Genomic DNA, 17,123 nt, shown 5'->3' with positions numbered 1-17,123 from the left:
TGCTCTAAGCATAGAAGCTGCGGTTAAATATTTTACGGTTGCTCTCCTTGACGCCTCCTCCAAATGTATCCCTGTAACAAGTGGATTGTCCACAAAACGCCGTCTTCCGTGGTGGAACGATGACTGTCGAATAGCGCGTAAGAAACAGAACAAGGCATGGGCTTTACTTCGGGATTCTCCGACGGCAGAAAATCTTCTCAATTTCAAACAGGTCAAATCCCAGGGTCGGAGAACGCGGCGACAAGCTAGAAGAGAAAGTTGGAGAAAGTATATATCGGGCATTAACTCACACACTGATGAAACAAAGGTTTGGAATAGAGTGAAGAGAATAAACGGTCGACAGCCTTACTCGCTGCCTCTGGTAAATACTCAAGGCGACAGCATGGAAGATCAGGCGAACTTTCTTGGCGCACATTTCGAACAGATTTCCAGCTCGTCGCACTACTCTGAAACATTCCAAAGATACAAAAGGCAAATAGAAAGACAACCATTAGAATGGAAAAGCACGAAATGCGAGGCATACAATAGACCTTTTTCCATGGCGGAACTTCAGGCAGCACTAAATAGCTGCAACAAATCTGCCCCAGGTTCTGACCGCATCCTATATGAAATGCTAAAACACCTGCCGTCTGAATCACAAAAAACCCTTCTTTGTCTCTACAATTCTATATGGTCTTCCGTCCATATTCCCTCTGCTTGGAAAGAGGCCATCATAATTCCTATTTTGAAACAGGGTAAGGACCCTTCCGTGGCAAATAGTTATAGGCCTATAGCATTGACGAGCTGCTTATGCAAAGTTTTTGAAAAGATGGTAAGCAGTCGCCTGGTCCACTATCTAGAAATAAACAAGAAATTAGACCCATATCAATGTGGTTTCAGAGAAGGCAGATCGACGACAGATCAGCTTGTGCGCATGGAAATGTACATCAGGGATGCATTTGTCCACAAACAGCTTGTATTATCAGTATTTCTTGACTTGGAGAAGGCGTATGATACTACGTGGCGCTTCGGGATCCTACGTGATCTTTCTGCAATGGGTATTCGCGGCAACTTGCTGAGAATAACTGAAAGCTATCTCTCTGACAGGACATTTCGTGTTAGAGTTGGCAACGTGCGATCTCGACCATTCGTACAGGAGAGAGGTGTACCGCAGGGTGGAGTACTGAGCTGTACGCTATTTATTGTTAAAATGAACTCCCTACACACCATATTACCTCGCACGCTCTTCTACTCAGTCTATGTGGACGATGTTCAGATAGGGTTCAGGTCGTGTAACCTTAGCATTTGCGAGAGACAGCTACAGCTTGGCTTGAATAGATTCTCAAAGTGGGCGGATGAGAATGGTTTTAGATTGAACCCTCAAAAAAGCACATGTGTCCTGTTCTCAAACAAGAGAGGTGTACTTCCAGAACCAGATATTAACCTTAAGGGAGAAAGACTAACTGTCAGCCTTGAATACAAATTCTTAGGTGTTATCCTCGACAGAAAACTCAACTTCATTCCACACCTAAAATATCTTAAAGAAAAGTGCCTGAAGACCATGAACCTCCTCAAGCTGCTCTCTCGAACAACTTGGGGCAGTGACAGGAAGTGTCTGCTTAGCCTGTATAAGAGTCTCGTACAATCACGCCTCGACTACGGAGCCGTGGTGTACCACTCCGCCACAGAGACTGCACTAAAGATTCTTGACCCAGTCCACAACCTCGGTATACGACTGGCAACAGGCGCCTTTAGAACGAGCCCTGTTGAAAGTCTTTATGTTGAGTCGAACGAATGGTCCTTACATCTACGCAGAACATTCCTAAGTTTATCATACTACACTAAGGTAAAATCAGACACCGAACATCCATGCCATTCCATCGTTAGCGACCTCTCCGCTGCCAGACTTTACCGTAACCGCCCACTTATTAGAACTCCTTTGAGCCTGCGCTTGGAAGCAATGGCAGAAAAAACAGACATACACTTCCCAGAAAATATTCTAATGCCTCCCACTCGCCTTCCACCGCCTTGGGAATGGCAGACCATGGAGTGCGATATCTCTTTTGTTGCAATAACGAAACATGCACCTGAGGCACACATACTATCACACTTCCTCGAACTCCAAGCGAAGTACTGCTGCGCCGAGTTTTACACAGATGCTTCCAAGTCATCTGCTGGTGTCGCATATGCAGCTCTTGGGCCAGTTTTTTCCACCTCCGGTACTCTAAATCCTAACACAAGTATTTTTACGGCTGAAGCGTACGCAATACTCTCAGCTGTAAAGCACATCAGACAAACAAATCTGAATAAGGCCATCATTTTCACAGATTCGTTAAGCGTAATAAGGGCCTTAATGAGTTTTCGAAAACATAAGAACCCTGTTTTTAATGAACTGTACACACAACTATGCCTAGCATTAATGTACAACCATAACATCGTCCTATGTTGGGTACCTGGCCATAGGGGCATAAAAGGCAATGTAGCTGCTGACGAAAGTGCAACGTCAGTCGTCTTTAATGAAACGGATCTGAATAGACCCATAGCAGCAACAGAACTTAAGCCCTTCTTACGCCATAAACTGAGGAAGTACTGGCAGGATCAATGGAATAAAGCAGAAGGGAATAAGCTACACGTTATCAAACCCAAATTAGGCAACTGGATATCCGAAAGAACAGCAAGGCATAAGGAAGTGCTTCTTTGCAGATTAAGAATAGGACATACTTACGGCACTCACTCCTACCTTTTGACAGGAAGTGAACCTCCGACATGTACCAAATGTGGCAAGAGGCTTACAGTTATCCATGTCCTTATCCAATGCGCTGAAATAGAGGCAGAAAGAAAAAAGTACTTTCCCTCCGCTTATCTCGAACATATACCGTTACACCCAGCATTCTTTCTCAGCAATGATCCCCTTTTTACTTTTCAATCAGCGTTAAACTTTTTATTTGAAACTGACACCCTAAATGTCATTTGGCCTGGCTACTTGTAGCACGGCCTCCGCATGGAGGTCGTAGCCGCAATGAAAACACCTATTAGAGCACGTGCCTCCCAGCCCTTGCCTTCAAGGCCTTGCTGAGGCACTAGTGCTAGAAACACTACATATTTTACTGACCGTCCCTCATCCCGAGAAACATCTGTTGTCATCACAGAAACGATCAATCACCCTCATTTTTTATACTTGAATTTTACGCACCTCAGAGCGAATAAATTTTAGGCCCTTTTACAGCCACATTGCACCATATGTATATTTTACACATTTTAGCGAATAGTTTTAGGCCACTATACAGCCGTGTATCATATACTCCCCACTATTGACACTCACATGTCATTGACAAGCACTGATCACCGACTTGGCGCTCTTTGGCCATATCTGGCCCTTGCGCCAATAAACTCCACAAATCAATCAATTGGTAGACACCCTGCTCGTGGCTGCACCCTGCGGCGGCCGCGGTATCTAAACCATGTAGCCGGCCGCAGCTTGATGTCAGCTGTTGGCCAATAGCAGCCGTCTAAGGGAATGACGAAATAAACTGTCCAGAAGAGAGTGAGGACAGCGCCTTCCATTCAAAAGAGAGTGTTTGAGAGAAAGGTGACTTCGCGATTCGCTTGTGAGCTCCACGCACACCGTATGACAGCAAAACTTGGCTGAGATGTTTACAGCAGCGTATGCTACTCGTGGACTATGTTATTTCAACAAGCCCAATGGGTGGTTCAGGGCCCCTTTAATTAAGACGAATTCGGTTAAGCCAAATTCAATATAACAAACAACATAAAAATGTTTGTTTGGTTTTCCATGGATTCAATGCAAGATCCACTTAAGATGAACCGCCTCAGACGTGCTCTTCTGTTAAGATGAACATTCGGACTCACCGCCACCGCTGCCGATCCCAGAGGCTAGGGTGTCCCAATGTGCTGCACCTGGGGGCGCGCGCATCGAAGCACCCTACTGGAGGCCTGCAGCATACATCGCCCGTGGACAGAGGCAGAAACAAGAGGCGGAAACAAAAAGAGACAGTGACATTTCACTTCGTGAACATGGGTGACACGCAATCTAATGGGTGCTATAGTGCACATCAAGCTGTTGGCCCTCGGTGCACCTGGACTGTCTGCACCGCATATCGTATTCAAGATAGGGCTCGCGCGGCCGCGCCATACACAGGAGCCGCTGTAGTAGAATGCCTCTTTCATTCGTTTACTGACTAACTTGACGAGCACGGTGCAAGTGCGCACATCACACTCAATGACCACGGATACTCGCTGGCATGAGGAGTCGTGGCAGCAAGCGAAGTGACCTTCCTGCTGTCTATCGCTTCAACACACACTGAGCGACAAAAACACAGCGCAGGCAAAGTTACAAGACATCAGCTAACCTAGACTGTGCGCCCAAAGCAGATCACTTTCAAGATAAAGCCTGTGTGACTGCACTCCCTCTCCCCCACTCCCCTCCCTCGCCGGTGCCATGCGCGTGACAGAAGATGGCGCACTTCCCCACCTCCACTTCCTCCTTTGTGCATCCGAGATTGAGCCGCCATCGTCGGCTCACCTTCACATGCTTTCACTCGCACATGCAGCTTACGGCGCGCGAGGACAATGTTATCACGAGACGGACCCGTTACGCCCGTATCGCACATGAAACCTGTAGCAACTGCCAGAGAAGGCCAACCCAGTGCACCTCCACCTAGCTTCCTCCTCCGCGACGCTTTGCCTCGTTTCTCCTTCCCCACTTTGCTCAACGTCACCTAGACTTTCCTCTAGGTTGTGTTGCTTTGCTGAGTGCTCAGCACACTCCTTCGTACTTTTGCTAGCTCGGAGCCTGCACCAATGACCTGTGAGGTGGCAGATGCCTGCTTTAACTTCCTAGAGAACATTTTCCAGCGGCACGAAGGCACAGAAGGAATTTTAAGGTCATCTTGATGACATTGTTTGTGGCTGCTCTCCAATTTGCACAGAAGTACCAACGTCTTCTTTTCTTTTAAATCTTTATTTGGTCGGTGAAGTGCCCCGGGTTTTTGTTTACCTTTGAACCAGAAGTACCAAACATCCATCACGAACTGGATGAAACCAAGAAAGAGTACCACTTGAAGGCAGTTTTCTGTTTAAGTTCAGTGAAATAAATGCTTTTTATGTCATTTTTCCCCCATTGTAAGTCTACTTCATTTACCGTATTGAACTAAGATATCCGGATGCGCCTGGTCATGTTGCCAATTATTCTTCTGCTAAGATGAACTTCTAAGATGAATAAATTTTCGTGGTCCCTTTGAGTTCATCTTAAAGGGAGTCTACTGTATTCCTCTTACTGCCTATGCTGCCATTTTTGCATGAAAAGTGCAGCTGTTCTGTTCCAGTTCAACACATGACCCACTGCTACACCTGCTGCTCTGTCATCCGTGATGACGGAAATGCAGTTGTGTGCACTGTTTGTGAATTCAGTTTTCATGGTGTTACTTGTTCTGGGCTAAATGAGGAAGCTTTTGCTAATAAGAGACCACAAAGCAAAAAGAACTGGAAATGCATGTCGTCCAGGTGGTACGAAAGGAAACCTTGAAAGCCAGGAACAGAAAGGAGGGGCTGGTCTGTTAGCTTTGATAACTGAAATAGACCTCAAGCTGACGGCAATCCTCCCTCTAAACCAGAAAGTGGATGGCATGGAGCAATAAATTCAGGTGATGCAGGATCAGTTTGATCGCACACAAGAACGTTTGAATGCACACGGGAAAGATACAGGGTATCGAAGACAGAGACGACAAAATTGAGAAAGACCAGGATGCAGCTAACATGACTCAGTTGAGATTGGATCTTGATGATTTGGAATGGCACTGCAGGCGTCAAAACATTGCGATTCATGGAGTCCCCCCCTCGAAGGGGGAAGATCTCTTAAAAGTAAAGTTCAAGATGTAGCGGGAAAGCTTGGCGTGCAAAAGCTTGCTCAAACCAACATCATGGCCCTCCACAGGTTAGCTGCGAGGGCAGGAAAAGTACCGGGACTTGTTTTGCGGTTCACGAGGCAAGAAACTAGAGATCCCTGGCTAGGAAAAAGCAAATCTCTTAAGACAACAACAAGAAGGCATTTTTATAACCAAGAACATGACAAAGCGCTCTAGGACTCTGATGGCAATCGCAAAGGAATGGTCAAAGAAATGAAGTTTCCAGTTCGTCTGGCACAAAAATGGGGAGATTCTCATTCGCAGAAGAAGCGGGGAAGCTCTGATCGTTATCAGACATGTGAGTGACTTAACCAATCGCAAGAAGATTACTCGCCTTAGATGAGTGATACTTTACTAAAGATATGGTGCACTTAGGTCATATAACACAAGAAGAATTTTCTCGCGCCTTCCAGCCTTATAAAACAGCTTTTTTGCGATATTTTTCACTTAAATGTCCACTTAATCGGTAATAACGTCGCTGGGCTTGAACATTTATTTTCTAAACTGTGTAACTGCCTTGATGTGATAATGCTCGCCGAAGCATGGCAGTGTAGTACATTTCACACCTTCAAGCTCCCAGAAATGCCAACTTTTTTCGTACATAAGTTAAATTGCCGAGGAGGTGGTGTGTCCTTGCTGGTTAAAAATTCTTTAGAGGCTAGTCTCATGACTGAATTTTCTTGTGTGACTGCGCATTACGAAGCTGTATGTGTTCATGTACGTGATACTATTATTGTCGCTTGTTATCGCTCTCCAAATGGTTCCATACCTATTGATCTTTTTGGGGGTATTCTTGCTTTTATCAATCAAAATCAGTGTTATTTGGTACTTGGAGCTGACTTCAATATTGATATGCGCACTCACAGTGTCAAAAAGTTTGAACTTGAAACTATATTGAGTAGCAGTGGCTGCACAAATTCTATAACTTCACCAACTCGGCTAACGTTGTCCACAGAAACAATTCTTGACTTATAACGAATTATATGTCGCGTGTTATCAGTTGTGTCGCCACATACTTGATAAGTGATCACATGGCCGTCTGCTGTTCCATCAAAACACATTCACCTGTTATGTCAGACACCAGGGCTATGTTTAGTCACCAAGTTGTGATGCAGGCAGCCTTGGAGTCTTTCCGTTCAGATGTTAGCCAACCTTTCTGGGCTGACATTATCAATGAAACTGATGTTAACGTAGCATATGAGGTGTTTTTAGAAATATTTCGTTCTGTTTACAAGAAACATTTTGTCTGTAAAATTACTAAAGTGTGCAGTGGTTCCTGTAAGCCGTGGGTTACATGTGACCTACTGCAAAAAATTAAACAGAAAGACTGAATCTTTCAAAAATTTATTCGGACGCACAATGAGGTTGACCTTATTCGATTTAAGAAATTTAGGAACCCACCTAAGGAGGGACTACGAAAGGCCAAGGATAGTTACTACTTGGGATCTTTTTCTAGGTGCTCTGGACGGCTGGATCTTTTATGGAATCAATTAAATAATCTGACAAATAGTCATGAAAGGACTGTGCCCATCAGTAAGATTTTAGATCATGGAGTGGTCCTTACTGGTGTGGGCATGGCAAATGCCTTCATTTCATACTTTGTACACTAAGACAATAATTTAGCTCCGAGTACATTTACTGGTACGTTGGGTCTCAGGAATGCCAGCTGTATATTTTTAGAACCCACAGATGATTACGAGGTCTGCTCTCAATTAATTGGTCTAAAGAATTCGCGGAGCTGTGACGCCGACGTTATACTGATCAAGCCCATAAAGTATGTGATTAACGTTGTGCCGGTCTTAGTACACATCTTCAGTCTTTGTATATCAACAGGTGTCTTTGCATTTAAGATGCAGATAGCACGGGTGATTCCGTTTCATAAAAAAGGTAATAAAAATAGTTTTACTTATTTTAGTCCAATATCGATTCTTCCAGTCTTTTCGAAGGGTTTGGAGTGAATAATTTGAAAGAGGCTCTAGAGTTTCTGCAATAATAACAACATCATAACAAAAGCTCAACATGGCTTCCAAAAACACTGCTCCACCGAACTTGCTTTGCTTGACCAAAAAAAAAAAACATACTTGCTCAGAAATCTTGAAGATAAAAAAGTAGGCATTTTTTTTATCAATTTCACTCAGGCATTTAACTGTTAAGCCACCATGGTATACATGGTCTGTCTCTCGAACTCTATCAATAGTTATCTATCAGATATCTATCAATATGACAGTTATCTATCAAATAGATTCCAATTCGTTTCCATAGGTTAGGTGATAAAACGTGAGCAAAAATGAAAATGATTTCTGGGGTTCCCCAAGGAAGTCTTCTTAGTCCCTTGCTTTTCAGCTTGTACATAAACGACATAGTGCACATTTCTCCTATTCCTAAATATGTAATATTCACTGATGACACCAGTATCTTTGTACCCTCTTCGTCTCCAGGCAAGGCATCTTCAAAGGTGAATAAGGTTTTGGAAGAATTAGATTCATGGATGAAAAGAAACAAGCTAAATGTAAATACAAATAAAACCAAAGCAGTCATTTTTAGAGCTAAAAACAAATGAATTCCCGCAGAATATAACATCACTTTTCGTTCTTAGAAAATTGAAATTGTTAAATCTATAAAAGTTCTTGGTGTTTACTTTTCTGAGACATCAATATAGGAAGACCATGTAAATTACATATTGCGAAAATTGGGCCATATTACAGGCATATTAAACAGAAATAGCTATTTGCTACCACAATCTGTGAAATTATTAATGTACAAATGACAAATATCTTTTTCTTCCCTATTTAAATTGCTGTAATTTAGTGTAGGGCATAACCACACAAAGAAATGTTATGAGGCTCATAAAAGCTCAAAAAGAATTCTGTGGGTCATTGCAGACCTCGCTTATTGTGATCCTGCATCCCACTTGTTCAAGAGATACAAAATGTTAAAGTTTACCTATCTATACTGGCATAGGCTAGTGCGAGCGTGTTCCTTAGGCGTTAAGCAGAGTAATTTCCTGTTTACGGAAATTGCGAATTTAGAAAGAAGTACTGCCACTTATGACACTCAGAGGACCGAACTTTGGAAAGTTCTGACTTGCCGTTCCACGTACGGCTTACAATCACTGAGCAATAATTTGCCGTGGTTGTTAAATGAATTTTATATATTGGGTATGGACATTTTTCTAGTTAAACAATCTGATTTGGCTGCACTATTCATTATGTAAATTACTATTTTTTGTTATTACCATTGCTTTTTTGTTGACAAATTTCACAGCATACCTTATAGATTTCACGTATTTGTCAATGTACAACTGCCAGCGGTGTTTTCTGTATGTGCTGGCATGCTGCACCGAATTTATGCATTTACTGACTTTTCTTTTTACTATTAGTTTTCTTCATTGCATGTTTTGCTGACCTGTCACTGCCATGTGTTGTCAGGGGGTTGAGAGTTTTTCAAGCCGTCTCTTCACGGCTTTTTTTTCTCACCCTTCTCCATGTTCAATGGGAAATAAAGATTCATTCATTCATTTATGCTTGAATTTGAAAGTAAGAAAATTTTTTTTGTCAATAGTTATAGAACAATTGAGTGCGCGAATAGATATATCTCCTGTTAATTGTTGCTAGAATGTAATCTCATAAGTGCAACAAATTGGTGCAGCAGTGGCCGTATGAGAGCTTTTTGTGTACAGTGGGGAGCAAAACTTTGGAGACCACAGTTGCTGCTAAAAGAAATTAGCAATGTTTTCTTTGTTGTCTGATCATTTCTTAAGAACTGTTTTCTACCTGTTCTGCATTGCAGGGCCTGTCATGACAATAATTTAGGCACAGTGCTATGAAGCCAATAATGAAAGGCTAAAGGAATGGGAAATAAAGACTTGTCATGAAATACGGCTCAAGGACATGCAGCCTAAAATCGGGTGCTCCAGTACACATGTGCATGTTTAGCCAGCACAGCGCATGTCGTAGTTGCATGCTGCACGACCACACTTGAGGAGAGTTGAAGTTCTTTGCTGATGCCCGAATCGCCCTTGATCTCCAAGCTTCTGTTCGTGTTGTTAATAGGAAAAGCTAAAGATACCTAGTAAGACATTTGTGGTATGCTGCAGCACTATCTGGCACCGGTGCGGGTGGAAATTGTGGTGGCAGCGAGCCAAAGGACATGCTTGGCAAAGACGAACTGGCGGCACTGGCCGGGGCGCTGGGCGCCGACTGGAAGAAGCTGGCACCACTGCTGAGCTTCGGTGAAGACGAGATCATGTATATCGCCTCTGAGCACGAGGGTGACGCGGCGAAGCAAGCTTACCAGGCACTGCTTGTCTGGCTAGAGCAGGAACCTGAGCAGGCGACTCACGGCAACCTTCTGCAACTGGCCGCTAGGGCGGGGCTCAAGGGCAAGATGATGTCGCTCTTAGCTGCAGAAGCACAATAAAAGAAAAAGGCAAACTTGGCGGGTGTTTGGTTCCCATCAGAATGCTGATTTGAGCGAGTTGTTTATTCATAGTGAGCTTGTTTAGCACTGACAAACATGGACACATTGAGAAGGGGCACAGGTCCAACAAAGTGCTTCGTGCATGTGTCGTGTGTTCATTGTCTGTCAGCGCCAAAACAAGTCCACAATTTGGTTTCTGGTGACAGTTCACTCAGCAAGACCCAAATATGCAAGGAAACGTAAAGAAATTGGCGGCGGCGTTGACGGCGATGCTCTGGCTCAACGTGGAAGTTGGGCCTTCGCTTTTGTTGTTGCTGAGCTACATATTTAATTGAAAAAATGCAGATTATGAGAAGGTAATTTACCAGCTTATGTAGACGCGTTTCTCAGTTTGTCCATCTGAAAACATTTATCAGCTGAATACTTTATTGGCAGCTCTTTGATTGATGCCGTGCCTATCAACTTTGGTCAAGATGAGCAGAAAGGCCACACCAGCAGAATGCTCACTAGCGTTTAGCTCATCTCAATGGGCGCCTAAATTAGTGAAAAATGAAATGGTTTTGGGGAAGGCCCACGTTTGTCGATTGGTTACAATGAGGAAAAAGAAAAGTGGGATGTCTGTATAACACTAGCATTTTCATTAATTAATTAATTAATTAGTTGATGATATTCGGACTTCTGAAATATTTCCACGTCCCTAATTATCTGCACCGATCTGGTCAGACGCCCGCCTCCTTGTGCTCATACTGTGGTGAGGATGAGACAATGGAGCACTTTAATTAACTAATTAATTAAACATATTATGTCTGAACTTGTTTGTTTGTTTGTCTCTAAGAGTGGCTCACACCCGCTATCGAGGATTGGCCAAGAATCGTGTGGCTTAAGAAAAAAAAGATTAAATGAATCTAAAAACAAGCACTTCTGAAAAATTTTGAATAGCTCAAAAAATGGAATCATAAAGTTTACCAATTTAGCAAGGAAATCATCCTGATTCAGTTATGTACCTCGCAACAGCTGAATCAACGTCGCTATGATAATGCCCTAGAGAAGAGGCTCCGAAAGATAGAATATCAGGAATCGTTCTATTCAATCCAGCACCATGAAATTACCCTTCTAAAGTATGTTTTTAAATGATGAAAGACGGCGACATGACAGGAAGTGTTCCATTATCTCATTCTCACCACAGTATGAGCAGAAAGAAGAGGGCGCCTGACCAGATCGGTGCAGATAATTAGGGACGTGGAAATATTTAAGAAGTACGAATATCATCAACTATTATGTTTTTAATATTCGTATTTGATTGAAAGAATAGATATTCAATAATGGTTAGAATTTTCAGTTGGATACAAATATTCGAATCAAATCGCATATATTGCTGGCTATATGGGAGCAAACACGGTTGTTAGCATTGGTTTCTATCTAGAATATTGGTGCAATTTTGGGATGATATTGTGCTGCTAGCGAAATTTCGCCTGTAAGCCACCAAATGTAAAAGCTTTGCAAGAAAGCCAACCTCTCAATAGCAAGGGTGCAATTTCTTTCTTCTTCCTTTTTTTTTGCAGCATCACTCCCAATTCTGAGCTTATTGCTTGACAGCAAGTGCAATGTGTAACGACTCGCAGAGGGTCAAATGTCTCCATGTTTACAGGCACTTAATGCGTTATAATAAAGCACAGGCTGGTGAGGACAGCTAGTGGGAATTACTAAATTTTCCAACTTAACACCGACACGAGCCAAATGTACCATGTTTTAGTATGGTGGCTTACTAGTCTAGTTTTTTAACATTTACAATGCAATTTCAATGTTCCGACATAACATAACTTGCTAATAAATGCATGTGCATATCACTATTCAATATTCGAAACTTTGTATTTGTATTCAAACATTTTGATATTTGCGCAGGTATGTAGGTATTCGACATCAAAATTTTGTTTCTATTATGGCAGAAGTTTCTGTTCCTTGGAAATAGGAGGTGCCGGTAATCACTTAAATTAGTTGATGATAGGCTCGAAGAGTCTTGCATGACTGCACATCTCCTGAACCTAGCAGCAGTTAAGGAAGCTATACAGAAAGGATCGAAATAATTCGACCACTAAAGGCCGCTCTCGCTAAGCTGCCTGCTAATTCATTAATAACTAATCCTTTGTGACCAGGCACCCATACCAACCTAACTAATGTTAAGCGAGAGATTATTAGACAGTGAAACATATGTGATATATGTGAGCCACTATGTGCAGCGAGAGTCGATAAAGATAATGCGTTACTATTACAACTTCCGAGATTAAGGCGTTCACTTTCTGTAAATCCAATGTGACTGCCAGAAATTCAGCTAAAAGTACTGGCACATTGTCAACGAGAAGAAGGAACCGAGGAGCCTGATAGTCGGCAAGCGTTAAAGAAAACAACCAGTCAAAATTGGAAGAGAAAATTCCAATTCACAATTTTCCTTCTGATTGCGATGCATCTGTCGCTACGATTGTGTTTCTTTTTAGCTCCAATAAGTGATTTTGTAACAGCCCATTTAATATATCGTAAGAAAGGTATTTTGCGTTGTTTGGTTATATATTGTTGCAGGAAAAAAGCAGGCCCACGAGTGTAAATTAATGTATATTTACAACTGGTGTATATGGCGTTCAGGCAACTGCCAGACTTCGTGTTCCTCTAGTCCATGTCACCTTCTTCTTTCCCTTCACCGTAACATCACCCTCCCGGTGGGGTTAGCTCCATCCCGGTGCAAGTTATAGAGCCTCACTTAATGGGGGGACATAGGGCTTGAGCCTGGCGACGTGAACAACATCGCTGGTGACGTTGGGAGGCACTGAAGGCTGACCGACTAGGGCGATCTTGTCTGTCACATCGGACAGTTGACGTAAGATCTGGTATGGACCAAAATAATGGGAAAGTAGTTTTTCCAACAGGCCGACGCGACAGGAAGGCGTCCGGAGAAGGACAAGGGAGCCAGGTGAAAAATGGTGGTCTCGGTGCCGAAGGTCGTAATGTCGCTTTTGAGAAGCTTGCGAGACTGTGAGGCGATGACGAGCGACATCTCTGGCCTAGGCGGCTAAGGCAATATCATCGCGAGCGTAACCAGTGCTGGGTGATGGTACTGCGGAAGGTAGCAACATATCGAAGGGCAAGGTGGGGTCGCGGCCATACAAAAGGTAAAATGGTGAAAGTCCAGCAGTGTCGTGACGGGATGAGTTGTATGCAAAAGTGATGTATGGTAAAGCGACGTCCCAGTCGCGGTGATCGTTGGAAACGTACCTGGCCAGCATTTCAGTTAGTGTGCGGTTGAGTCGCTTGGTGAGGCCGTTCGTTTGAGGGTGGTACGCGGTAGCAAGCTGGTGTTCTGTAGAACAGGAGCGGAGCAGATCATCGACGACCTTCGATAAAAAGTAGTGGCCGCGATCCGTGAGTAACTGGCGAGGGGCGCCGTGGTGCAGGATGACGTCGTATAGTAAGAAGTCTGCGACATCTGTAGCGCAGCTGGTTGGCATCGCTCGTGCGATGGCATATCTCGTGGCATAATCTGTTGCCACAGCAATCCATTTGTTTCCTTTAATTGAAATTTAAAAGGGGCCAAGGAGGTTGGGGCCCACACGGAAGAAGGCCTCTGCAGGGATATCAATTGGTTGTAGCAAACCAGCAGGAGGCATAGCAAGCGTCTTCCGACACTGACACAAGGTCGCAAGAAGCAACATAACGGCGCACAGAGCGGTAAATGCCGGGCCAGAAGAAGTGGCGCCGCAGGTGGTCGTAAGTACGAGTGATGCCCAGATGTCCAGCAGTAGGAGGAGGAGGAAATCACTTTATTGAGTCCTGAGGAACCCCTACCTACCTACTCTTGGTTTAGTGGTCGGCAGGGGTCGCGGGCCGCACCCACGTTGGGACGGGAAGCCCGCGAGCCTCCGCCCTTTCGGGAGCCCTCTGGACGGCCTGGAGCTGGATCTGGTGGTCGTCGCTTCGCAGGGCGTCCACCCAGTCTTCTTCTTTAGTGAACACGTAGCATTGCCAGAGCATGTGCGCTAGCGAGCAGTATGATTCGCCACAATCCGGACATTGCGGCTCTACTTCTGGTGAATAACGGCTCTCTCTGCCTCTCGAGGGGAACGACCTTGTCTGAAGCATTCTGAATATCGATGACTGTGGTCTAGTGAGTTTAGCGTGGGGGAGCGGGAAGGTCCTCCTCGACAGCTGATAGTGCGTTGTTATTTCGTTGAAGGTGAGCAGCGGGTCTCGGTGCTCCCCTCCCTCCCCGCCACTTCGCTCGCCACGATTGCCGCGGTGCGTGAGTCCTCGCGCGCGTCCATGCGCCAGCTCGTTGGCGTTGGGAAATTCGGGGTGCACGTCGGCCCCCATGTGGGCTGGAAACCGTTTGACGATGTGATGACCCGCGGCTCTCTCGCTGCCAAGGACGGCCACCGCTTCCCGCAATATCGAGCCTGAGGCGAATGCTCTGGCCGCCGATCGCGAATCTGTGTAGACGTAAGGACGTTCGGGGTCCCTCATTGCCATGGCTATTGCCACCTGTTCGGCCACTTCGGACATTACCCCCTTGACCGATGCTGCGTTAGTTATCGTACCATCCCAGCGAATCGAGACGGCCACGTACCGGTCGCTGCGCCCGTACTGGGCCGCGTCTACATATGCCGCCAGTCCCGGGCAGTTGGCGGTCGATTTCAGCAGTGCTCGGGCCCTCGCATTTCAGCGCCCCTCGTTGAATTGCGGTGGACGTCTCTCGGAAGCGGTTCTACCCTGCAAGGGATACTTCTAACACCGTGCCCCTGACCACCGCGCTGAGCGCAACCTTGTGTGCGTTGCACTCTGCCTCTGCATTTATCCCTGCTTCTTCTAGGATGCGTCTGCCGGCCCTGGTGATCGACAGCCGCACGACCTGTGCCTTGGTCTGTGCTTCGATGATTTCTGATAGTGAATTGTGGACCTCTAACCGATCGAGCCGCTCCGTGCTTGTATAGTGATCGGAAGACCTAGCACCCTTTTGATGATCTTGCGCATCAGTGTCTCTATTTTGGCCGCGTCTCTCTTGGTCCATTTTAGCCCCGAGGCTATGTAATTTACGTGACTCATGAGGAAGGCGTGGTAAAGTCTGATGAGATTGCTCTCGCTGAGCCGTCTCCTGCGGTTCATCACCCTGAGGATCAGCCGGAGCATGTTCTCTGTTTTGGACGTGAGTTTCATGACTATTTGCATGTTACCGCCTTTAGCCTCAATTAGCAGCCCCAGGATTATTATAGTGTCCACTCTGGGAATCGGCTGGCCGGCACTCGTGTGTAATTTGATCGGTATTTGATCGATCGGTGTCAAATTCCTCATGCCTTGTTTCGAGGGCCTGTACAGCAACAGTTCCGATTTGCTGGGTGACAGACAGAGTCCCGTTTCCTTCAGGTACTCTTCCGTTGTGTCCAGCGCCTCTTGAAGAGCCCGCTCCAGCAGTAGGAGCGTCATGAAGTTGCTGGAGCACAGCTAGTCGAAGGTGCTTGGGAACGACTAGAAGGAGCTCCAGGCCATCAGGACGAACGCTACGACAGCATAAAGTTCCATCGCGCAAGGTGAACATCCAGAGGGACGGGACATTGGGCGAGGAGCTTAGGCGTTCCATAAGTCCATGTGCGAAGAACAAGATCTTGGCATTGCTCGTCACCAATATGGTTGAGTCATATGGTCGTCACTGATGGTTGAGTCTGCATCGATATGGTCCGGTTAATCCACGGGATTGCAGGACAGGCAGTCGGCGTCCTTATGCAGGTGCCCTGACTTATATATAATACAAAATGTATATTCTTGTTGACGCAATGCCGAACGTGCAAGTCGTCCAATTGGGTCCTTGAAAGAGGAGAGCCAGCAGAGGGCATGATGATCGGTTACGACGCAGAAGCTCCGACCGAAAAGGTACGGTCGAAATTTCGCGACCGCCCCTACGAGCGTGAGACACTCTTCAGTAATGAAGTAATTTTGCTCGGGCGTGGAAAGAAGGCGGCTGGCATAAGCGATGACACGATCTTGGCCCTGTTGACGTTGAGCGAGACCAGCGCCGATGCCACGACCACTCGCGTCAGTTTGTACTTCAGTGGGCGTAGAATGGTCAAAGTGTGACAGAATCGGGGAAGTTGTAACCCGCTCAGTCAGGGTAGAGAAGGCTTTCTCCTGCAGTGGTCCCCAAGAGAAAGAGACATCTTTCTTAAGAAGGTCAGTGAGAGGGTGAGCGATGTCGGCAAAATTTTTCACAAATCGCCGGAAATAAGAGCATAAGCCCAGAAAACTACGGACATCATTTGTTGAACAAGGTACAGGAAAATTTCGCACGGTGTGAACTTTCTGTGGATCAGGTTGGATTCCGGTAGCGTTTACGAGATGGCCGAACATGTTAATTTCACCATGACCGAAATGGCACTTGGAGGAGTTTAGCTGAAGGTCAGCCCTGCGAAACACGCAGAGTATGGTTGTGAGGCGCCGCACACAACGGCGAAAACACAATCACATCGTCGAGGTAACAGAGGCATGTAGACCACTTCAAGCCACGCAAGAGAGAGTCCATCATGCGCTCGAATGTAGCTGGTGCATTGCATAAACCAAAGGGCATGACTTTAAATTGGCACAGACCGTTCGGTGTGACGAAGGCAGTTTTCTCGTGGTCCACCTCATCGACGCTAATCTGCCAATAGCTAGAACGGAGGTCAATTGATAAAAAGTATTGGGATCTGTGAAGGCAGCGTCAACAATGCGAGGCAGGGGATAAACATCCTTCTTTGTTATCCTGTTGTGGTGATGATAGTCAACGCA

General features: G+C 45.3%; 1 protein-coding gene across 2 annotated transcripts in view; it reads left to right on the top strand.

The window, feature by feature from the left end:
- Positions 1 to 10,364, top strand: part of Hpr1 (THO complex 1-like protein Hpr1) — a 66,056-nt gene extending 55,692 nt beyond the window's left edge. For both annotated transcript variants that reach the window (XM_055068455.2, XM_050174646.3), the window contains exon 19: positions 10,000 to 10,364. In XM_055068455.2, coding sequence (XP_054924430.1) covers positions 10,000 to 10,322 — 323 coding nt within the window. In that variant the 3' untranslated portion in view covers positions 10,323 to 10,364. The remainder of the gene's footprint in view (positions 1 to 9,999) is intronic.
- Positions 10,365 to 17,123: the final 6,759 nt, after the last annotated feature.

This window comes from Dermacentor andersoni, chromosome 9 (genome assembly GCF_023375885.2).
Source record: "Dermacentor andersoni chromosome 9, qqDerAnde1_hic_scaffold, whole genome shotgun sequence".
Taxonomy (NCBI): domain Eukaryota; kingdom Metazoa; phylum Arthropoda; class Arachnida; order Ixodida; family Ixodidae; genus Dermacentor; species Dermacentor andersoni.
Note: the sequence above shows the minus strand (reverse complement) of the source record. Positions and strands in the feature narration are given on the sequence as shown.